Raw genomic sequence first — 24,674 nt, forward strand, 5'->3', positions numbered from 1 at the left:
CAACCATTCAAGATATTTGCTTGAAGCAATTTGTTCTGAAGTTTGTCCCAGGGAAAGAGTGCACCTTCAGAAAAGAACCAAAGCTGTCAAACCCATTTCTTAATTACCATGGCAATGGCTCCTGTAAATATGTGTGTCAATGCTTAATTTTAAACAGGAATAGCTCTACTGAGCTGTTACAGTGATGTTTGTGCACTTAGTTCTTAGTTCTGACTTCCTGGTAGAGCTAGAAACTCTTCTCCATTTACTGCATTAAAATGTAATTTATCATTAACCCAATTAATCTGCCCCAACTTTACCTTCTTTTACCACTATGCCATCTCTCTATTTGGAGTGGTACACTGCCCAAGCTGTACCTTTGACTTCTCTTGCCCATGACAGGGGCACCCTGATGCTGAATTATGGGAGCCCTTTCAGCAGGCAAAGACTGTAAGGAGGAAACAGGTGGCCCCACTGGCAACTTCCATGAAAATTTTAGGAGCTATCTACAAAAAAAAAATAAATCTCAAAGTCTAAAGTTCCTACTCATCATTATTATAACACCTATTAAAAGATTTTAGTTAGAATAACAATCTTCATGATGTCTTACGTGTGAGACACCAAAGCAGAGCTTCCTCAGCTGAGTACTTCTGCCTGAAGATCCAATACTGCTGGAAAGGGAGAGAATAGCTCTGGGCACTCTGTATCTGGCTGTTGTCCATTAGGTAGAAAAGATCCTTTGTGGAATCTGAGAAACAAACAAATAAAGAATCCCACAAAAAAAATTAACCATTATCTGGAATGAATTAAATCTATTTATATATAAAATTCTGCCTTTCACAGCAAAACAGCTGCAATCATTTTGTCAAGCTAGAATACACCAAAGCCTGCTTTTAATAACAGAATTGTTTACCCACAGTGACTCTCCTGTAGGGAGTTCCTCCTCACTGAGCTGCACTGCACAAAATAGCACTGCCAGACTATTTCCAACATCCAAAAAATGGATGAAAATTCCTGCCCCTAGAAATTAGATGGTTTGCTCTGCTCTGTCATACAACACAATATCCTAACAGTAAAGTATGAGGGTTCAGAGGATGTTTGCAATTCCTTAATCAATGTAGCTTTGTTAATTCAAAATACTGCAGTTTCCTTATATTCCCTTGAGAAGCTTTTACATCTCTCAGTCTTAGAAAGTTTTCCTGACAAGCTTAATACTTATTTCAGTCATTTAAGCTCATTTCTCTGAATTTATGCTCCCATAGACCACATTAAATAATTTGTTTCTGTCACTCCCTGTGACCTTTAGACATGTGTGAAATGATTTATATCTCCTGAGCTCCCTCTGAAAAAATCAGTCACAGCTATTTTCTTGTTTCCAAGTTTATCCCCTTAAATCAGGGTCCAGTATTAAAAGAAATGGACATTCTTCACATCTCTTACAAATTTCTTCATAAACACTTTCACATTTATCAAATGTCATCAGCAGGTCTCATCCCCAGTTCCAAGACTGTGAGGCACTGTGTTACTTAATCTTACATGCAGTGAAGAAACAAGACAATAATGAAAACAAGAAGTAAAGACATGCTGATGATTGCTGTTGATGGGACCCACTGACATACTGAAAATGAACTGTAGCTTTGAATTTTCTATCAGAAACTAGAAAAGGTATGTTACCTGTGCTTCACAAATGATTAACAAATCATAATAGCTCTGTAGACATTTTCCCAGATGTATTCATGACTTCCTAAAAAAGGTAACCTATAATTCCTTCAACCTTCAGTTTCTCTTAAACAGATGGTGTCAAGAGTAAGATTTAGGGATGGAGGTAAAAACTGCATTCCTTGAATTACTGCAGGTTTTAATGATGTCATCAGCCCCAGCAAGGTAAATGAAGAACCCTGAGGGCTGTACTCACGCCTTGGCAGATAAATGCAAGATAACTTCAATCACTATAGTAATGCATTTTTTTCTCTCTCTTTTTAAGTCTAGACTTTAAAATACCCCTAACTGTAAAGGAGTTCTGCTAGGTAAATGGGCATTTTTAGTTTTTGAATTAGTTTATTTACTTTCCTTTCAAATTCCATATGCAAAATCAGCAATTTACTTCCTTTCAGGGTTTTGCACATATTAAATCATGTGCTCAGACATTCATCAAGACCCCTCAGCAAAGATTATAATTTATTAAAAGTGAATCAAGGTGCCCTCAGCAAGCTCTACTGCTCAGTTTGTCTTAAGATTATAGTGCTGAAGGCTCAAATGAACTCCAGTAACCTCCTACAAATTATTTTGGACCTATATATGACTTCATATAGCAAAGAACAAACCCTGGAATAACAAAGGAACTAAGAGAAGTTCACAGGTCCCTCACTGTCATCATGCATGGAAGAAAGATTTGTGATTGCAGTTTCATCCTGGGTTTCTCTACAGCCCATATTTCCAATCATACTGTCAGTAACAATAAGGATACCCAGGTACCCAGGCCAAGGATTTCATTCCTGGGTTTATGTGAATTTTTTTATCAGACAAGTAATATTTCCTGTGTCTCAGTAAGTCTGAAAGAACAAGTTTCACATTGAACATTTTAACACTTTCATTACCAGCCTTACTGGCAAGGTAAGAATCATAAAGCCAGGCCTACATTTTGGACATCTTTCTCAAAACCTGTATCAGACATCCTACTTCAGAGAAATCCTCTGGCCTTTACAATACCTATAACATAATGTATACATATAAATATATATATAAATATATGATATTTTCTGGTTAAATTCTGCACCCCCCCTCTGCTCTCTTCTGTTGCCTGCTCTGTCTGCTGTTGCTCTAATACCTGATAACGTGAGATCATCCTTTGTTTTCAAAGCAGCAGCCTCACACAAAGAGGTTTCCATCCGGGTGACCATATCAGAGTCTGGAATGAAACAGGAGTCAAAGAGCAGAGTAATTCCCTTTACCTTTCTTTCACAAGACAAGACAATCCTCAGTTCCCAAAATTGAACAAACATATAAAGTGCACCACTTAGGAAAATTCCTTCGGTAGTTCCTCCAAACATTGAATCAAGAATAAGTAAAACCATCTGTGCAGAGCTCTGGGGAACACCTAAACCAAAATGCATTGTTTGGATGACAATAAATTCAATATCCACAGTCACTCTGCATTCAGCATCAGCTCTGAAGGCTTTGTGCACTTATAAAGCATTATTACAAATCATTTGTGCAGGTCCTGCCACATACATGGTGAGATTCAGAAAATAAAAAAATACAGTTGTTCTGCTAACAAATATAACCCATGTAATTAGGCATAAAGTGCCAAATTATTACGGTACTTGGACACTGATGGGACAAAGGCAGATGTCTTCATGATATCATTTTCAAGGGTATTAAAACTTATAAATTATGTTCTCAGACACAAGAGTTTACCCAAATTTCATGAAACTGGCAGTAGAAGAATTACTCCAGATTACACATCCTTGCCAAAATAGGCTTCTGAGTTGTATCTTAATTTGGATAGCATGGAATGAAGTGACATTTCCATTATAGAATAGACATCTGCCACACCCTACAGTTCCCCATAAGTTTTTGTAATAAATTTTGTGAGATAACTTACCTCTCCACAGGTAAATTTCCTGAAAGGCAGTGAAATTTCTTCCTGCCTCTTCCATCAACTGAGAAGCTAGTAAAGAAAAAATTTTGTTAGAATAGCTGTTTAAATTAACCATATTTTTAAAATGCTCAGTAATTGCATAGAAAACACATCACTAAACTATGCATCACAATACACAAGTCTAAGGAAGATCCCAGGTGTCACAGGGCTAGTCTGGGTCCAGGGTGCCAAACTTTACTCACTTTCCTATCATTGCTTTTACCATGTAGGTCTGGACATATCCTTTTTTATCTTTGCTCCAGACTTTGTCTTTTCTTCAGATTATTATCTTGGATCTGCCTGAATTAAATGATGCAAATATTATGCATTGACATATTAAACAGAGTCTCAACTTTTATTAATGTTCATGTGGCAAAATGTGAGATGTCCATCTATCTAGCAATGCATCCAGCCAGAGAACTCTTCTCTTGTGATATTTACTTGAAAAAAGCATTGGAATACAAGAGCAGGCTGGTGAATAAGACAGAGTCTATACAACAATTAAAGGGATGTAAGGTAATTTAAAGTAAAGTAATGTAAAGTAAATTGAGGTAATTCACTGACATACTTCCACTGAACATTTGTCCTCCCAGAGTGAAGGAAAACCTCTTCTCCTTCTCATCATAGCTCACACCATTGCACATCCCACCCATGGCTGAGGTGGGTGTTGGACTCCAGCCTTTGGCATTGCAGATCAGCACGTCTGGGGAGCTCAGCAAACTGCACAGAATGGTTCCTAGGGACAGGAAAAGACACAGCTGCATCACTGCACTAATGTTTTGCACTCACCCAAGCCCCCAGTACTTCCTCTGGGTGCCAACTGAACCTGTGTCACTGAGAGAGTCCCTTCACTATTGCTACCAAAAAAACAAACAACCCAAATAAGCAAATTAGAATCATGTGTTCAAATTTGAGTGCTAAGGTTAGCTACTCATACCCAATCTAAACATTTGTAGCCTGTTCTTCAGAGATTTCAGGCACATTCTATTATCACCTAATAAAATATTACTATTGTCTGATAATACCCCACAATGTTCTCAATTTTCTGGAAATATTTTCTTGATAATTTTCACAGATAATTTCTGGCAGATTTTCACAGATTTTCTTAAATCTAGGATCAGTTTCCACTCCAAACTGGAGAAATGCAGCCACTAGCACATGCCTGGACTTCACAGAATCATAGAATATGCTGAGCTGGAAGAGACCCACAAGAATCATCAGGTGCAACTCCTGGCTGTTGATAGAGCTTGTCTTTAAATCTTTGAGGCATGCCATTTAGAACTTTATATTTCCTACAAGAAATGCATCTCCAAGGGGAAAGTCAATACCATGTGAGCTTGAAACTATACTACAAAAAGTAAGCACTGGCATAAAGTGCTTGAGCTTGCTGGCAAAAACTCTGGTTGTGCCAAAGTCCCACCTCCGCCAGGCTCCATCCATCCCACTACCACTTGCTCTCCTAGACAGACATCCAGACCTGGGAGATTTTAGCATTTCTGTATGCAGTAATATAATTCTGTTTAGCATCATTTTTTCCTGCTCTTAAAAGGAAGCTGATTTTCATTTGCACCACCACAAGAATTCTGTCTGGAGGCAACCTCTTAGTTCCTGCATCGGGTGAAAGGCACCAGTTTCTGGCAACCAAGCCCTGCTATGTATGGAGAGAGGTGTTTTCAGAACAATTTATCTCATCCAGATGGAGATGTCACACACACACACACACACAGAATAGGCTGAGTTGGACGAGACCCACAAGGATCACTGAGTCCAATTCCCAGCCCTGCACAGCACAGCCCCAGTAGTCACATCATGCTTCCAAGAGCATTGCCTAAACACTGCTAGAACTCTGTCAGGCTTATCCCTTCAAACTGTCCATTTTGTTCCAAGAGCAGGTTGCTACTTCAGGCCTTTACTGCTCCAGACAGCCTTGGGCATTACTCAAACCTCCACAACACCAAAGAAAATGTCAGTGATGTAGAGACAGGCTGCTCACACAGGTACAATGCAAAGGTGGGTGTCTGTGCCCAGCAATGACCTCTACTCATTTAGCATTGGTTTCCCACTGCAGAACCCTTTCCTGTGCAGTCAGGCAGTACCTCCATCCAGCAGGAGCTGGCTCAGGATGAATCCATCACAGCAGGAGTCCCGGCTGCACTCCTGTCTGCACAGCAGCTGAGCATCAGTCTGGGAGGTGCCAGGGAGCACCATGGAGCGGTACACGCCAGACAGAACGTTCTGGAAGCCAGTCCTCTCAAAGGCCTTGGGTCCAGAGGAGTTGAATTCCTGTCCTGGGCAGACAGAAAGGGAAAGGAGCTCAGAGGGAGCTCAAGGAATGTTTTTGAATTGTCTGCAGACTGGAGCTGGTTGAAAGATTTATGATCAAAACTCAAAGTCCTTTTCTGGTCTTTGAGTTTCAGAAGCAAGATGAGGTTTTCAAATGATGTGGTGCCATTATTCCTGAATAGCTGGTTATAATGCACTGCCAGCAAAGAGCTCCTAAACTGATCTCTGCAGTAAGGTTAGTAATATCCCACCTTCAAGCACTCAGTCACACTGTTAGTAACTCCCAGATAAAAATTAAACAAATTTATCTCATTAAAAAAGTAAAATGTGTAATTTGGCCAGCATAACTGCATCTGCAATTAAGGCTTCTGCTGACTAGGAAGGCATGATTCATAGAATTTTGGTTCTAGAAGACTAGAATAGATCTGGTATTAACAAGATTATGCCAATCACAACAAGCTATGGGGACTTGATTTATTTTCAGGTGAGACTTAGGTCTTTCATTTTTTATTAATATTAATAAATAATGACTCAGAGGTTTGGATAGAAGAACAAAGAACACAGTAAGAGTAGAGAGTTTGACTCAAATCCTGCAGCATTTGGTTATCTTGCTTCCAGTTTGGCCTGACACTAAAAGCTGGTCACACAGTGGATGTGGTGCTATCAGCCACACTCAGGCCATGAATAAATAAACACATAAATAAATAAAATTTGTCTCATGTATTCATTAATTCAGATGAAATGTTTTGGGATTCATGGAGAGCAGTTTACTTCTTGCTGGTATATTACTACAACAATTCACAATGAAAAATGAAGTGAACTTAAATTATGTACAGTCTGGTCATTAATATTGCCTTATTGCCTTCAAATAACAAACTGCTTAGTAAAGAGAAGTCAGAACAGAACAGAATAGGAAAAAACATTGGATATATTTTGAGTTTTTATGGGACTACTTGCTGGCAAAAATCACCAGAATGGCATACAAATGTATTCCTAATTTCTAGGGAACAAGATATGAAAGAATTTGCTGAAGCTTCTGGGATGTCACAAGATGTACAGCTCTTTGTTGTGTCCTCATAAACAAAGATGTTCCTCACATTCCACACATAAGCCTCTACAGAAGTAGTTACCAGCTTGGACAGAGAGACAGATTTAGGTGAGTGAATCACAACTGGTACCTCTCTTCAGATAGACCATCAGTGCATCTCGCTCTGGGCTCCTGACACGAAGCAAGCAGCTGAGGCCACTGATGCTAGTGGCAGCAGGGTTCCCCAAGACACCTTGCACCTGAGACAGAAAACAGGCAAGCAAAATAAATAAAACCTAATGGTTTCCTCTCCTAAAATACATTTTCTTTATTAAGAAACTCATGGGGAGCAGTGAGCAGCACAAGGGTAATCACAGCACAACTCCATGTGGATGTTTTTTATTCTTTCTCATACAGACAATTTTTACACTATCAAACTGAGAGCTCAGTTCCTCAACACCACATTTCTGTTTGGAGAAGTGAATAGGAAAATAGTAGAGTGATAAAGAGCACACAGTTCAAACCCTGGGCTAGAGGAAGGGACTCAGAAAGTGTGATTGTTTCAGGTGACCTGATTACCAACCTGGCTACTTCTAATCTGGACTATCCAGATTAACTCTCTTTTTAAATCAACCTGATATCCTTTCTGCAGGTGCTCAGCATGTTTTAGGGACAACAGTGCTGTGTGATGCTTCAACCAAACACTGAGGTATTCAGATGTCATTTTTGGAAACATCTGGGTGTAGCTCCTTTACAAGCTTGCAGGGATTTATTGCTGCCATAGGGGTCAGGTAACAGCCTGCCTTTCTTCTGTGATCTTGTCTATTTACTTTGAACACACAGCACTATGATAAACATATACTTTTAGATATGATCATTCTTACCAATCCAGAGGTGGTACAGTTGAAGTTGGCTTCAGCAGCGCTGTATAATTCACAGAGCACTTCGGTACCAGCAGGAGAAACAGTTGCAAAGCCACAGTCATCTTCCCTCTCACAGCCTGAAAAAACAGGAAAGAAATTTTAGGTTTCCCAGAACTTCATATGCAAAATGCTTGCTACAAATTCCACTGCTTACTGCCACTTATGTAGATTTCCATATGTCTATCAGACATGAATTTAATTAGCCAAATGATCTTTAGTACTCAACTATTTTAGTAGAGAGTTAAGGATTTAAAATTGAATTAAATTAATGCAGAAAGTTGTTAATCACCAGATGATATAAACAGATGAGACAGGTCTGACCACACACCCAAATATTTAAAGTCTGCTAGATAGTTTTGCCCAAGGCAGGACTCTCATGAACCACTTTTCCAGCACATCACACCTGCCTGATACAGTAACCCCATGGCAAAGAGGTTGTGACAAATATCAGGGTGAGAGGAAGGAGGGAAACATCAAATTCTTCAGTCAGGCTGGCTGACCCTGCAGCAACACCCTGGCCACTGCAAGGGAGAAAGAACCAAACCCTGCAGGTTTAGGAGTGGTTGAAGATCCTTTTGCCCTTACACATTCACCATTAATTTACTCCACAGCTCTGCTCCTAGCCCAGGTCAAACACTTTCCAAATCTCTGGTATAAAATCAACCAACTTAGATCAAAAACCTCAGCTGAAATGCAAGCTGAGCTGTCTGACCTTACAGGGACTTAGGGAAGGAAAGATTAACCTCAACCCTCAATGAGAACTTCAGCAGTAATATTTTGTAATTGTGCTGCCATTTACATAATTTATAAAGAAAATAAAGCTGTGAGAGAGATGGAATCAAATTGGTTGGCAAAAGATCACGATTTCCTCCCCAGGTTTGTTCTCAGGCTCTCTCAGTTCAGTGTCTTGCTTTTGGATGTCTCCATTTTCAGGGGAAGGTGCAAGAAACCTTAGTGTACTGCCAGGATGAGCTCCTGCATGAAAATCATCCGAGTAATAAAAGGCTTCATATATTCAGTTCTTAACACAAGAGGTGATTGTTCCAACTAGACCATGGCATGTGACACAAAGCCATTGATCTGTCAGAATTTTAGTATGCACCTTACAAACAGGACATTTATGTTATTACTGCCAGAGAGTTTCTACTTTGAACATATCCCTCTGCCTCCTTTCACAGCCCAAGCTTTAGCAGACACAAGGTGAGACTGACTCAAAGCACCCTGAGAGCAGTGTGGTGATTCTTCTGGGTTTCAGATGATTCTGAACCAACTTAAACCAGATGAAATATAGTATATAAACTGCAAGACTTGGCAGAGGAATATCTCTGAACTCCTTATAATACCCTTCTGACATTAGCAAGGATGATTATTCCTATTTTTTGTGCCAATCAGGTAATTTGTGAAGAGGTAAAAGCTTGCTTTTCATATGTCCTGAACATCTAATCCTTCTTTTGTCTGCACATCTGCACAGTCTGATGAATGTTTCCTGGTTTAAATCTGTTCTCATTTGTATTACAAACTACATAAACCGGCTTTAAAGTCAGATGACTTGTCTGAAGTAGTATATAAAGCCAAAAGATTTCTTTCTGAAAGAAACATCAATCTCTTCCCTGAATCAAGGTCACCAAAAGTTGTAAATATCTTGCAGTGAATTGGTGCTGAACTGCAGAACACACAGTTCATCCAGGAACTTAACTACAAACTCGTCATATGAAAATATTATTATTTTCCAAAATTGTTAGTGTCATCTCTACAGCTTGTCTCAGTTTTCTCACCTGAAATACACTGAAAATATGTACTTTGCAGGTCTCCCCCAATTGACTGAGATTGAAGAATTTGAGCTTCTTCTGATCCATAAATCAGGCTGGAGGCAGGAACTCTTTCAAATTTTCTGAGCACTAAAAAAAGACAACAAAAAACCCCAACCAACTTGTATTATCAGTTCCCATGCTGCAAACAAAGACTTTAGGTAGAAATGAAGCTTGAATTCTGTGAGGAGAGAGGTTTGCTCATTAAATGAGGTACCATAACCTCATAGATAATGCAGGAGACAGCTGGCGTGAGGGTAGAATTTCTGCTTTGAAATAAAAAGTGTCACAAGATGTTTTAAAAAACAGTTAGCCAGGAGTGGGCTGGGATTTTACTTTCCAGAGAGGTTTCTCTTCCAGCAGCAGACCTGCCATGTCTCATTACTTGTTCATGGCATCAAACCAACTGTTGAGTCAAAGGGGGAACCAACTTTCTCCAAATCAGTCACAGAAACAAGAGACAGCTCCAACAGCACTTGGTTAGACAGAAAACCCAGAACACACAAGCCTGATCTCCACTGACTTCAGGCCCAGGGATATATGCAAGGTAGTGTGTCCTACATGCTGTTACTGACTGTCACTTTACTGACCAAACCCTTTTATCTGCTCCCCCTGCACTGGATCCACTCACCCGTGTGTGAGGAGTCTGACAAGCAGCACTGCTCACACTCTGAGAAAAGCTCATGGGGTCTGGAGATGCAAACCCCAAAGGCCACTAAATGGGGTGAGAAATCTAATCCAGGCTCCAGAGGGTGTGGCCCTGTCTGTGGCCTGAAGAGGATTACAGACTGCTGAGAGGACACACAGTGCCCCCACCACCCTGCTGAGGTTGATGCCACCTGCACGCTGTGCCCACAGGTTGAGGCACCAGTGCATTTCAGTGAGCACAGCACAGCATCCCTGCCCATGGCAGGAGGGTTGGAAGGAGAGGATCTTTAAGATCCCTTCCAACCCAAGCCATGCAGTGGTTAAGAGAAGAACGTGGTGATTCTGCATCATCCCTTGGTGACCAAACTTCTCTAAAGGTTCCAGGTGAAGGCAGCTCCTTGCAGCCAGCACTGAGCCTGGACCCAAAAGAGGCAAAAGCAGGAGCTCTGGTGTGATCCCAGCTGTGGGAGACGTCTGCACATGGAAGAGCTGGACACTCAGCCCCTCTTTCCCCTGGGCTCATGGGGACAGCAGTCCAGCCACAGGATGGACTCTCTCCCTGAAATGTCTGGACAAACCACGAAATAAAACTCAGGGATAAGTTGTTAAAACAATAATTTGTACTCTTACAGCAAGAGTCAGGGCTAAATCAGAAGCAAACGTCCACTGCTGTCAGGGCTGAGCCAGCAGGTGCTTTTGATAAAACCATCATTTCTGCTCAGGAAAAAAACCCATATGGGTTTGTCAAATGCCTAGCACAAGAAAATCCTTGAGCTCCAGTTAGGATGGGGACAAGGAAAAAATACAGTGCAAGCAGAAGTGGAAGTTTTTTCCTTCCTAGAAATACAGGGCACAGAAATACAAGCATTAGCTAACTTCTGCACAAAACTGAATCCCTTCTGTATCTGCAGCTGGAAGTGATGCCTTGTTAAAAGCTGCCCTCGTTTCTATTCCAATATTCAAATTTTTAAAATTACACTCTAATTTTTTTTTTTCTTTTCTTCTGTTTTTTTCACCCTAATCCTGGCTTCATCCAACCCCTCAATTTCCAAGAGAAAATATTTTTTCTCTATTTTTCTCCCATATTGTTGAATACCATTTGTATTGAATACAATAACATGGGAGAAAAATAGACAGAAGATAGAAAGTGTTATGAAACTGTAAACCTAAAACCAATGAAAAATAGTAGAAAATTTGCCTTTTTTAAATTCTTGGATTTTTTTTTTTTTAGTACAAAGAAAGGTAAAAAATTGCAGTCATAAAATCATTTCACAGGCTTAGTGCAGAGCAGAAATTCTCTATCTCACTTATTACTAGAGCAGAACTCTAGGTCCTTCTGTTGTTATAATTACAGAATCATAGAATGGATTAGGTTGGAAAGGACCTTCAAGATCACCTAGTCCCAACCCCCATATAATAAATGCTGAGTAATAAATGTTGAGTGGTCTAAAATGTAAAGAGAGAAGAGTGATAACAAACAATGGCTGTTATAGCTTATTCTTCTGCATTCATACAAGGCAATTCTTCTGTCTGAAGACTTAAAAGCCAAAGACCAGGTGGATTTTGGTGACCCTTCCCAGCTTCCTGCCCCTTGCCAAAGCAAGATCAGCCTTCAGCCCCTACTGTCTTGCTGTGTGTTGAATTCAGTTAAGGGAGATAGTAGAGGCAGGAGAAAAAGCTAAAATAGAGATAAACAATTTAACTTCACATTATGCTTTCCAGAAATGAAGCATGATCTTAAAACAAAATTTTAAAAAAATAAAAAAATTAAATAAGTCAGAAAATTATTATTTAAAAATCCAAACAAGAAAATAGATTTCTCAGGTGTTCATGGGACCCTGATCTTTTAATGGCATCCTTGCCCGTGGCTGGGGTGCTGGAACAAGATGGTCTTTAAGGTCCCTTCCAACACAAACCATTCTGTGATTCTATGACACATTGTTGCTGTGTTTTTAAAGAGTCATAAATGAACTTTCAACAGTCAAAAATATCTTTAGTGACATCTTCTAGCATGATCCACAAAACCAAGCACAAATATCTACAACTGCTCCACCCTGGACAGAGTCAGAAATGTTCAAGCAGGAAGACTGACGGTAACAGGAGAATTCATATCCTCAGTTCTCTCTGCAGAGAAATATCCCAACTACCCCACGACTGAGAGCAACAGAGGCTTTCACCTCATGTTCATAACTGTGATCAGTCTCTGAGTATGCTCAGAGGAATAAAAAAAGAGTGATTTTAACTGAGGTACTTTTGCAACAACCTCTTCACAACTGAGGGCTTTACTTCTCACACTCCTTCCACTGATCACACTTGTCATAAGACATTGTCTAATTCAAAGCACACCATGACATCAGTTTCTAAACAGTACATTCCATTAAATTCAATACCAATCATATGATGAGCATATACAAACTTCTGGGAAAAAGCAAAAGCTTTGAGGCTAAGAGCAATTAGACCTTACTGCAGGCAGTCTGGGGACTGTTTGATAGACGACATTCTTTGCTTTTTAAGTTTTTCATCCTTGAAAGCCAACATTTTGCAGCTGTATTCAAGCAGAAGTAACCTCCTCCAGCCTGCAAGGATGTCCTCCCCAAGTCAGATACCTTACAGCAGGAGCCCAGAGGTGATGCTATGTTGTAGCTATGAGGTCATTGCTGAAAATAGTCTATTTCCCATGAATACACAGATGAGGGATAATTTTACAAATAAATTATTAATATTGCTTCTTTCTCATTAGCCCTCCCATTATTCTTTTGGGTTTCCAAGCAGAGAGCACAAGGTCAGCACACATCAAAAGCTGCCAGCCCTCTGAGAGCCCAGGAAACCTGCTCCTCTCTCTTCCCTTACCAGAAATAACTTCCCCAGTGGAGTCAAGAAATGCAAAACTAAGGAGAAACATGGCTTGAGGCAGAGGCCACAAGTATGGGGAAGTGAGTAACTATGGGACAGTGAATCCCCATCCATCCATCATCCCTGTGGGGTGATTAGTCTCTTCATAAGGAAGTTTCACCCATGTGGGGTCAAAGCACATCCAAAATATCCCTCTGCCACTTACCCAAGCACTGGTCATCTGTAAGGAGATCCTCTGTTTGAGTCCAGTCCAGAGCTGCTCCAAAGCTGTCGACACAGAGGGATTTCCTGGTGTCAGGGTCCTGCTGGGCAGGTCTGTACTGGCCATCTTCATCACACTGCAGGCCCTGCTCATTGCTCTGGCAGGATGTGACACCTGGTACGAGAGCAAGGGAAGGAAAAAAGGCACTTTGATAATGCTGTCAGAGGGTTTCACAAAATTCAGAAGCTGGACAGGACTTCTGGAAGTTGTAAGGTCAGAGTCCCCTGCTCAGGCAGGGCCACCCAGAGCTGGCAGCCCAGGACCCTCTCCAGATGGCTTTTACCCATCTCCACGGACTCCACAACCTCCCTGGGCAACCTGAGCCAGTGCTTGGTTGTTCTCAGAGCAAAAACATTTTCTGATGTTCAGAAGGAACCTCCTGTGCAGCCACTGGTCCTGCCAGTGCAGTAGGACAATGTTTCAGTGCTGTGGGACTGAAACTTAAAAGTTCCTTTAGCACAGCAGAGACTTCACTGAAAATTAAGCTAAGCTTTGCACAGCAGTTCATGCTCTGAAGCATGGTAGTCTGCAGCTAACACTGCTTTGCTGCTACTTCAATTTCTGTTTCAAACAGTTTTTGGATTCTCTGGCATGCATCAAATCTCTGTTGATGTATTTGTAAAGCAAAGTACAGAGGAGGAACTGTACTGTCATACAGGTTTGTTCAATGACTGCTGCAGTGACTGTGCAATGTTGTGAGCAATGAGAAGAGCTATCACATCAATTAATTCAGAAAAACTCTTCAGGCTCTGTGAGGAGACAGCAAGGAATGAAAGAAAGTAGGAAGGTAATGTGTAACCTGGCCTTTGGGAGAGGGCTGGCACTGAGGTGCAGCACAAAGGTAAAATGGAAACCAGGCAGGGAACAGATTTAGTAAAGAAAATTGCAAGTGCAAGTTTTTAAGCTCTAAGGAACACACTCTTAAGGGCACAAGTCCAATACCTACCCAGGGAACCCACATGAAAAAGAATGATAACTGTAGGCAAAAGCTAATTGATGTTTGGATACATTACAATGAAAATGGGAGGTTTATCCCACCTAAGAGAACAAATAGGTTGAAAGAGAACAAAGTAGACCATATATTCAATGGCACTCCCCAAAAAACCCATTCTTGGTACTCTGATTTATATCTTATTTTATATAAGGTAATTCTGTAGACAAAACGAATTTTGGACATAATAACTGATTTTCTGTATAGAACTGTGAAAAAAACAAATAATTTCAGCTGAATTCACCAGCTTTAGTGAACATTTCAATAGTTGCTTTCTGGCAAGTGTTTGTATTTGCAGGGAAAGAGCTGCACAAAACCAACTTATTTTCGTGTTCATGAGAGTGACAATAAATGAGCTTCATAACAAGATTGTTACTGATACTGAGCAGCCAGACATCATTCCTGAGGACAATGAACACGTCTAGAGGAACCACAACATCCTGGATGAAACTGACCACTTGTTTCTCATGCATTTTTGGTCAGAACACCAGACAGTTTGTACTTTGTAAAATGCTTTTAAATGTATGCAGAAGGGAGCATGTCCATCCAAAAACCCCCAGAGGGAGGATTTAATTTTAAAAAAAAAACTTAGAGATGAATAAAAAAAAATCATTAGATATTTGAAGCCAGAAATAAAGGTTATGGGAAAAATGAGTTCAACTTACAGTGATCAGAACTGATTGCCCCATAGGAGTTGGTAGTTTTGCCCACAGGACACTTGATACAGGAGGAATGTCCTGTCTGATACTGATAGTAGCCAAGAGGGCAGGGAATGCATTCATCATCCTGGAAATAACTGCCTGGAGGACAAACAACTGCAAAGAGAACAATCACCTTATTACTCATCTGGAATTCAACCAGTTCTGGCATTTGCACACATATGTGTGGGTATATATCTATAAATATATATACACACACACAAAATGTATATATACACACATATATTTTTAAAATGCTGATAGATTTGCCATAGGCTTCATGATCTTAATATATGTATTTCTACATGGTACAACAAAGTAAGCACACCTTAAGTGACCATGAAACTCATCAATGACAGGAATATAGGCTGTGATATGTTTTCTCATATCAACCAAAATCTGTTCTTGAATCAGAGCACATGAAGCAATTTGGAAATGCCAAGTCCAGGCCTGATTTTCAACTATCAGATCCATTTGTAATAAGATAATGCAGGTGGATGAGTTGTGAAAGAAAACAAAGGAAGACAAGCTACAAAAAGAGTAACTTCTAAGGCTATAAACACAAACAGGAAGGCTCTGAGGAGAAGAAACTCCAAAACCATCATACAGAAATCCACCATATGGTAAAACTTTCATTCAGAATTCCTGGTAAAGAAATTTTTGTTAAGCACTTCCAAACTAAACAGTAATGGCTGGATTAAAAGTCACTACTTATGCACATGACAACCGAAACACAAAACAAAAAGGTGTTCTTAGTGATGTTCTTAGTCTGTATCTATGATTTTCAAAACAACCAGAAGCAATATTTCCAGCTGACCTGTTGCATATTACAGAGAAAGTTGTCTTCTGGGATATCATGGAATACTGTCTTTCCCTCCAGAGCATTCAAATGAACATTAAAGCAGAAGAGTCACAGACATATTTGCAGGACAATACCCCTGCTTGTTATTTCACAGCTGCTTCCCAGATGTAGATTTCCTTCAAAACACTATCAAATGTATATTTTGGGACTTTGACAAGGTGCAAATCTTTATTTCTGTTCTTGCCCTGCATCCTGACAGAAGCTTAAGCTTCCACAAGAGAGAAAGAGTAATGGAATATTGGCCATTCTCACTACAACCCATATGATGAATTACTGCTCTGGCCAACACACCAGAATGCAAATGAATTTAGCTCATGGGACCACCTAAATTATAATAGACTAAAAAGACAGCTAGTAGGAAAATTATCATATCTTCCTTCATCTGCTGTAAACAGTCCAGTGGGAAGGTCTGGGAAGATACAACTGTGAGACTGAAATTTTCCTCTTAGTACACATCAAGGCAATTACTCTGGGTAAAACACATACCTAAAATCAATTACAGAATGCAAAAAGTCCTGGATCAGTGAGAATTCTACTTTCAAAAACCCATCATCTAATACACAAGAGTGTCTGATATGTTTCAAAGACAATTTCCAACACATGTAAAAAGCATAATACTCATTGAACAGCAGAAATTAAAGTGAAATGAGAAATACATGCCTAAATTGAAGACAAAATAGAATGAAGAGGATAATTAAGCAATTAAAGTTTAAAAAGAAACAAATTAAGCTTTTGAAAGCATTCTCCTGGCTTTTTGTAGTTTTAGTCACAATGTGAAAGAAACATCCCTGTCTCCCATCACATCTTGAGTGAAAATTGTCTTTCGTCTCACATATTGAATTGACAAAAGAACACAAAGAACAGTAAAAAATGTTGATGCAGAATCACATTTTCTAGACTCTATAACCCTTGGAGGGACCTATCACTTCAGCTAGAGGCCATGCTGACACCATCACATGTAGGTTCAGTCTGACCCTACAGGTGAGACAAACCATTTTATTGTACTTCTTTCAAGCATTATCATGAATACATTTTAACAACATGAGAAACTAGAGAACAACTTTCAGCCAAAATCTCAGAGCTATGTATTACCAGTGGGACCAAACTGTGTAACCTTAAAAGAGGAAAAGATAAGTTAAAATAACTTAACAACAAATAATAACTAGCAACAAAAAAAAATCATTCATTTGGGTTATGTTGTGTTTAAGAAACTCTGATAGAATTGTCAAGCATTTTAAATAAAAAGAACCAGCATAATATTGTAAGACATAGTTAATTTACAGACAGCCTTTAGCTTTTTTCCTGAAATAAATGGGGGAGGAAGGTTATGCTCCTAAAGTCCTCCTGGACAGTTTCCAACTCTCTTAGTTTTAACTCACACCTTAGCAAAAGAAAGTGCTTCTTCTACTATTAAAATTTAGCTAAAATAATATTGTTACCCACAACTCATAAGGAATTGTACCAAAGATATGACATAACATAACTCAGTGTAAGGCTGAGACAAAGAAAAAATGTTGTATAAGAAAAACTAACATATGATAAATGTTACCCATTTTATAGGCAGGAAAGCATGAAACAACACAACAATAGATGCAATCCTAAATAAACAGAGGACTGTAAGGAAAATACAAGAGATGAAGAGGCTTGTATAGGTCACATTTCATAGGTGAATATATTAAGTATTGACAACATCAGAAACCTGTTGTTACTGAGCTGACCATGCTTCCTGAAGGAAAAGCAATGACATTGACAGTGAAATGAAACCAAAACAATAAAAAAAAGATCAGGATCTGAAAACACAATTTGTATTTCAAGAACAAGGCAGAAGAGGAAAGAGAAGAGAATAAAGAATCTCTGCCACCGTCAAATAACTTTGTAATCTGTAATCACAGGTGATGCTCCTTACTAATTGTCCCTATTATTAGTTGGGAAACAGACCTAGACAGGATGAATGAGTAGGATATATCCATATATATTAAAAGAACCATAACTTGAATTCCTAAGTTTTCTGTTCAGAATAAAATAAGCAGTCCTGCAAAACAAACCAGTGTCCAGCAGCAGCTACCTATGACAGCTTTATAGTATGAAATCTCTGTCAAAGCTGCAGCAGAAACTGTCTCCACATATCTGTGATGTCTGTTTTACTGAGTGACATTTTCCACAGCTAGCTGGTTCAAATATGTATGAATTAACTCACAAGGCAAGTTAATTCACTGCTTCCTAGAGGCCTTTATGCCTGGAGGCAGTACTCAGCAGAAAGATCCAGTTCTTTGTAAGTTCTGCTCTAAGGGATGGATTCTACTTAAAAAATAGTGATACCTTTAAGCAACACAACACTACATCTTGTTAAGTAGCTGCAAGTTGTTATGGACTCTGGATTCAACAGGAATTCATTTATTTTTTTCTGCATATGTTTAAATAACCCAGATCTGAAGTGTTTCAGACTGGAGATGAACTGACCCTGCAGCAAATTTACCCTTATAGATCCAGGCTGGAAACTGCAGCAGTTCAAAAGTGGTTCATCACTTGAGTACCTTACCCAGGAATTAGAAAACACTCTGAACTTAAAGAGAAACACCACACCAAGTAGGTAGATAAGTTTTTTTCACATATTCTGATTTGGTTCATAACAGTGAAGTGATGAAATTTGCTTCATAGCAGTGAAGATCTGAAAATGTTCCCAACACTGGAAAATTTATCCGACACCTGCTTCTGTTACCTCATATCTACAAGTATCTCTCCTCTTCCCTGGATAAAAAAAAAAAAAAGGCTAGATGTAGTGAATACATCCCAAACTCCATAAATGGGGCATGGACTCATTGAGGACAACTGGGCCAACAAGAACAACTGGGATCTGAAGGAAGGCTGGTGTTGACAGAAACAGGAGTGGGGCTCTTAAGGCAAAGGCACTTTGGCAGCGTGACCTGGTACCAAGGACAGCTTGGCACAGCCAAGGGAGCTCTGGAAAAGGCAGATTTGGCAGCCCTAAGCAGGATGCTGGCAGAAAGGGAGCCTGTTCCAGGGAAGCAGACTAAACAGAAGGAAAGAAGAAGAAAAGAGAGCAGAAGTGCAGTTAGGTCTGGGTGTTGGCCAGCACCAAAAAATCTTCCATCTGAGCTGGCTGGACATGGCCCAGGAATTCACAATGTCAGGACTTTTGGTATTTCTGCATCTAGGTTTCTATTCCAGGTAATCCATCATTATCTGAAGCTCTGGCTACATTATCTTTGTGAAATCTTCTTATTAATGACCACATGCATTACAGAAAGACCTTCTATTACCAGACAGATCTAAAATGCTAACAAAAATCTCAAAAATGTTTAAAAAACTTTCTATACAATGCCAGTGCCATGATGCCTATTTCCAAATCATTGGTTCATAAGCACTGAATAGTAAACAAAGCACTAATTCCCATCTCTCCTATTCACATTGGTGCCTCACACCTTTCAAATATGAACCTTACACACAAGGTCACTGATGACTTTCTAATTTCAGCTTTATACTGACTCCTGACAACATCTAAGAATGGAAAGCTAGAAATGAGACATACCACATCCTTGTGAATTAGGGCCTGCTTTCCCAGGAGATGAAATCCTTCGAAACCCGCTCCTACATCCGAGCTGCACACGGGGAGACAGATCAAACTCTTCATCCCGGGGAAAATCAATGACAGAATCTGCTAGGAACTGCTTGGAATCCAAATGCAGCAGAAAAACACCATCCTTAATCTCATTTATAAATGCTCCAATGAGATTTTCCCCAACAATTGCATTTTCTAAAGAGGAAAAAAAACGCCAACAAAATAGCATGAAACATTTCCATAATACAGGAATGGATAAGCACACAGAAACTGATGCAGATAAAAACAGAGGCAGATGCAGAAATACAAGCATGTTAATGAACAGGAGACTGTAATGAATCTGTACAGAGTCTATAAAATTATAGCCTCACCTAACTCACCCTGTTTAAATGCACCCAAAGACACCTCAAACAGAAGGCCCCAAAGCTGCCTTAGCAGGTAATGGAAGGTGGAACATAATGGGACAATTTACATTATACAAAGAGAGCAAGATCTGCTCTGAAACCATCCAATCATTCCCACATAAAACTACTTTTGTCCTGCAGGGAATTTATAGTGGTGGGAGGGTCAAAAAGACAATGCCTTCCAAGAGGAACACTTTCAAAAGAAAAGTTGAATATAAAACCAAACACATTTCTACTTTGATTCACTTTCTTAAAACTTCTTGAATATTCACAGGGGCAATGGAATATTAGATAAAATATAATTCAGATTAGATATAATTTGGATTAGATGTAAGGAAGAAGTTTTTTACAGTGATGGTGGTGAAACACTTTACCAAGTTGCACAGAGAGGCAGTAGGTGCCCCTCCCCTGAAAATGTTCAAGGTCAAATTGGAAGTGACTCTGAGGAACTCAGCTGAGTTGAAGGTGTCTCTGCCCATGGCAGGGGTGTTGGACTAGGTGGCCTTTAAAGGTCCCTTCCAAACCAAACCATTCTTTCATTCTGTTTGTGTTCCCCTTAGAATATGGAACAACTGAATGGATGTAAACAATATCAATTCTATTGCCAGGAACTACAGGACCACTGCAGCTGCCATCTGTGTCCGTGTCCTGAAGGACTTTGAATTCAGTTCTGACCAAGCAGAATTGCTGTAGGACACGTATCTCCAAGCCCCAAAGTTAGAAGGACACATGCAGGCAGAGCTGTTTCTGTTTAGTGCTGGGAACACCATTCCAAAGCAGTAAAACTGGAGAAAAGTCACACAGAATCACCAAGGTTGGGAGAAACCTGCAAGATAATCTAATTCCAACCACCAACCCAGCAGCAGCATAATCACCCCTAGATGAGATCTTCAAGTGACACATCCAGATGCCCCCTGAACAGTGCCCATGGCTCCACCACTTGCCTGGCCAGGTTATTCTAATGCCTGACCATTCTCTCAATGAAAACATTTCTAATATCTAATCTGAACCTCCCCTGGGACACCCTGAGCCCATTTCCTCTTGTTCTGTCACTTGAGACTTGGGAGAAGGGAATGATCCCCACCTCCCTTCAGGCAGCTGTAGAGAGCAAAACGATCTCCCCTCTTCTCCAGGCTAAACAGCCCCAGCTCCCTCAACTGCTCTGCATCAGACTTGAGCTCCAGACCCTTCCCCAGCTCCATTTCCCATCTCTGGACACATTCTAGAACCTCAATGTCCTTTTTGAAGTGAGGGGTCTGAAAATGAACACAGGATTCGAGATTCAGCATTCACCAGTGCTGAGTATGGGGGAGAGTCACAGCCCTGGTCCTGCTGGTCACACAATTCTTGATATAGGCCACTATTCTTCATGTGCCTACACAGGGCATTTGAACTTGGGATATATTCTTAATACCTTTTATTTTGAAGGAAAATACTGACTGCTTTAAAAGAAGTTCCTTACACCATCCCTAACTCTTGTGGAAACCACAGTAAATATCTGCCAGTCAGCAGTCTCTGTATAGTTGCTCTAGGATGTCAGAAGTAAGGATCATTCTTTAGTGTCAAAGATAATGCAACTAATAGGAAAAAAAGGGAAAAGGGGAAAAAAAAAAGGTCAAAAAATAAATTGGAAGAAATCTGTTAAGTTTTTGACAATGTGTGAATTGTGTTTCTCTGAATACAATGAATAAAATCACTTTTCCACCACTGAGGACTTGTCCAATGGAAATTAACATCTGGGACATGTTCATGCCCAATAAAGTTCAGCTCATGCTCAATAAAGTAATTTTCAATCCTAGATACAGCAGCTGGGAGAGGCAGTCCTATCTGAAAGAAACATTTAATTATAGCTTCTTTCCCCTGTGTGGCCACAGCCTGAGAAGGGAAATATATCAACACTAAAAGCTCAAAAACACAATGCTAGTGTTATAAAGATGGAAACAAAATGATTAACAGAAAATCAGGTTTAAGCCACAGAAACATCAGAGACATAAAAGTTACCAATATCATGTAAGTCAGGGAGAGAAGCTGTTGGGATGTTTTCTAGCTGAGTCCTCCAGGTGATGTTCACTCCCAGGCGATCCACGCTCAGGCATTCGACATAGACAGTGGAATCATCACACATGGAAACTGAGCCAGTTTTTCCAAATGCATTTACCTTGAATTCAGAATTAAGTGAAATCACAGTCAACCCGAGGACTTCCTTGTTCCTGCCTTGCAGGAATCATTTGCACTGTACTATACTCAAAGTAACACTGTCAAAAGGGGCTGTACAATCAGAAGCAAGAAAATAGAATTTTAGTAAGTCATATGCTCACTGTAAGCACAGTCAAAATATTCTCTCCCATTGAAACTAATTTTTAACAAATATTGGGCTGGTGTGATATGACTTTTATGACTGGAACTAAACTGATCTGATGATGTGGTGTGAGACTAAATCTCTTATTTTCCCACTCATCCATATGAGATTGCTGCCAATCCTGACAGATCTTGTGGCATATTCCATTCTTCCACACTTCTCAAACAGACAAAGGTCTATGCTCTGTCTCACTTTTTTTAATTTTTGATGCAACACAGAGCCCAACCAAAGAAAACCAAACCAAACCAAACCAAACAAACAAAATCCACCAACAATGGAAGAAAAGGAATTTAAATTACCTGGAGGTGACATAAACCACGAGCCTTCAATTCATCTAAAATAAAAATCTGGAATGCCTGGAGTAATCCAGAGTAGTCAGAACTGCATGTCTTCTCAGGAGGCAGGCGTAGTTGAAAGTGTGTTTGAGCTTGGACTGTCTGAAATAATTGGAGCTCTAAAAATGAAGTAGAGGTGGCATTTAGTAACCTCACAGATGAGGAGCCTGACCTCCAGAGTTACTTTGAGAAAAGACAACATTGATTTGACATTCCATGTTGCATCAAAAGTATCTCCCCCATTTAGATGAAGGCAGTAGAGTTGTCAGTAAATAACAAGCAGCAAGACACAAGCTTGATAAATATTTTGCATTAGAGAAAAAAACAAGTGATAATAATGAAGAGATATTTTACACTGGAGCACTAAGTCACAGATGGATAAGGACAAACTGGATCATTACTGATAATTTTTCATAAGCCTCAGCAAATAGGAAGTTCCAGAGAGTTACCTGAAAGCTGATATTATGCCAATACATAGAAAAGAAAGACAAAAATTTTGGACCTGCCAATTTTCACTTTTCTTACATGCAATCATGAAAACACTTCTATTAAAAAAGTAATTTAATGGTGAAAGCAATTAATACTAATGTAAATGGGCTTCTGGAAACCCAGCTTGTCAAACTAACTGGGAATAAGTTTTAGGAGAGAATAAATTTGCAGAATAATGACATTGCCATGGACATCCACAAGATCTGTCTGAGCTTTTGACAGCGAACACAAGTGAAGCTATTCACACAAATTGATGACAAATCTGTGAGCTCATCAGTCAGAAAATCAAAATCTATTTAATCAGCTTTTAGCAAGAAAAAAATACGCATATTTTTTGTCTCCCTTGGAGTAACACTGATCCCAGGCTTCATGGAAGGTTTGTTATCCCAGGTTCAGCAGTTTTGCTGTCATTCTACCTACAAATGGAGCTGGCTCTTATCCCTCCAGGCTGGACAAGCAGCAGAGCTCTCCCTCATTCAGCTCCTCTGCAGGCCCTCCCTGCATCACAGACAAGTGTCACTGCACAGTTCCTCATCCCTCACCCCAAAAATGAGCATGAGGAAGCCTGGAGAGCACCCAAGGAGAATGGCAGCCAGGACCAGAGGACACAAACCCCTGCTTCTTCCTGCAAGGCACAAAGCCCTCTCTCTGCTCAGTTTCCCAGAGAGTATTAAAGAGCTGATTTAGCTTTTTTACATAAAGAACAGGAAATACAATCTTTGAGAGTGATGGTAATTGTCCATTGGAACAAATTACTAAGTGTTTTGGTGAATTCTCCATTATTGTGAAGTTTGTTCAATTGCCTTCCAATGGGTTGGGAATTTTTTATTTCTCCTTAAAACCATGCTGTATTCCAAACACAAATTACTGGGGGAAATCCTTGGCTTACAGTAAACTTTACAGCAGATTGCCACACACTGTCCTCTGTCCCTACAAAGTAATTCCACTGCCATCAGGCAAACATGAAAGTTATTTCATACCATGCTACAGAAACCTCACAAACACAATCACAAACAGACAAAAGTTTCAGACTGAAATTGAAAGTTTAAAAATATTAGTTTGGAATACAAGAGTTTAACCCATTCTGAAGACTGACTAATGGGTGTAACCAATTCTGGAAATGAAAAGTAGCTGCAAACTTGGCAGGAAGACCTGCATTTCTCAAAGTTCAGCACTGCTACAAATTGCTATTTTGATCAGAATGTATGTATTTTTTAAAATAATTGAAAAGACCAACATTAATATCCATTTGCATGAGCTCTGAATGGACATCAAATTCTTCCAGATTTAAAGTGCCGTTTTTTTCTTGAAAGCAAAATGGTTTGAAAAATACCAGAAGTCAGCCAACAAATACAACAATAATCCTTAAGAACAGACTGCTGCAAAAAAGATGCAGAAGTAACAGTGACTTGATTATGCAAATAAACAGTCAAGTTGTGCCAAATTCAAACATCTGGTGCTCATCTGTTCTTCCAGGACTAAGTAGTTCCATCAGAATCACTTACGGTGCCAGCATCTTTTAACTAACAAGAA

The 24,674-nt window shown here is 39.7% G+C and overlaps 1 protein-coding gene across 1 annotated transcript in view; it reads right to left on the bottom strand.

Moving 5' to 3' along the window:
- TG (thyroglobulin) overlaps positions 1-24,674 on the bottom strand; it is a 144,440-nt gene that overhangs the window by 93,066 nt on the left and 26,700 nt on the right. The window contains exons 18-30 of the mRNA XM_086878477.1: positions 22,617-22,771; positions 21,960-22,116; positions 19,525-19,749; positions 15,080-15,229; positions 13,367-13,537; positions 9,628-9,750; positions 7,814-7,929; positions 7,081-7,189; positions 5,716-5,907; positions 4,188-4,355; positions 3,584-3,649; positions 2,807-2,887; positions 590-727 (exon numbers count right to left, since the gene is read on the bottom strand). Coding sequence (XP_086734603.1) covers positions 590-727; positions 2,807-2,887; positions 3,584-3,649; positions 4,188-4,355; positions 5,716-5,907; positions 7,081-7,189; positions 7,814-7,929; positions 9,628-9,750; positions 13,367-13,537; positions 15,080-15,229; positions 19,525-19,749; positions 21,960-22,116; positions 22,617-22,771 — 1,851 coding nt within the window. The remainder of the gene's footprint in view (positions 1-589; positions 728-2,806; positions 2,888-3,583; positions 3,650-4,187; positions 4,356-5,715; positions 5,908-7,080; positions 7,190-7,813; positions 7,930-9,627; positions 9,751-13,366; positions 13,538-15,079; positions 15,230-19,524; positions 19,750-21,959; positions 22,117-22,616; positions 22,772-24,674) is intronic.

Source organism: Cyanistes caeruleus, chromosome 1 (genome assembly GCF_971803275.1).
Source record: "Cyanistes caeruleus chromosome 1, bCyaCae1.hap1.1, whole genome shotgun sequence".
Taxonomy (NCBI): domain Eukaryota; kingdom Metazoa; phylum Chordata; class Aves; order Passeriformes; family Paridae; genus Cyanistes; species Cyanistes caeruleus.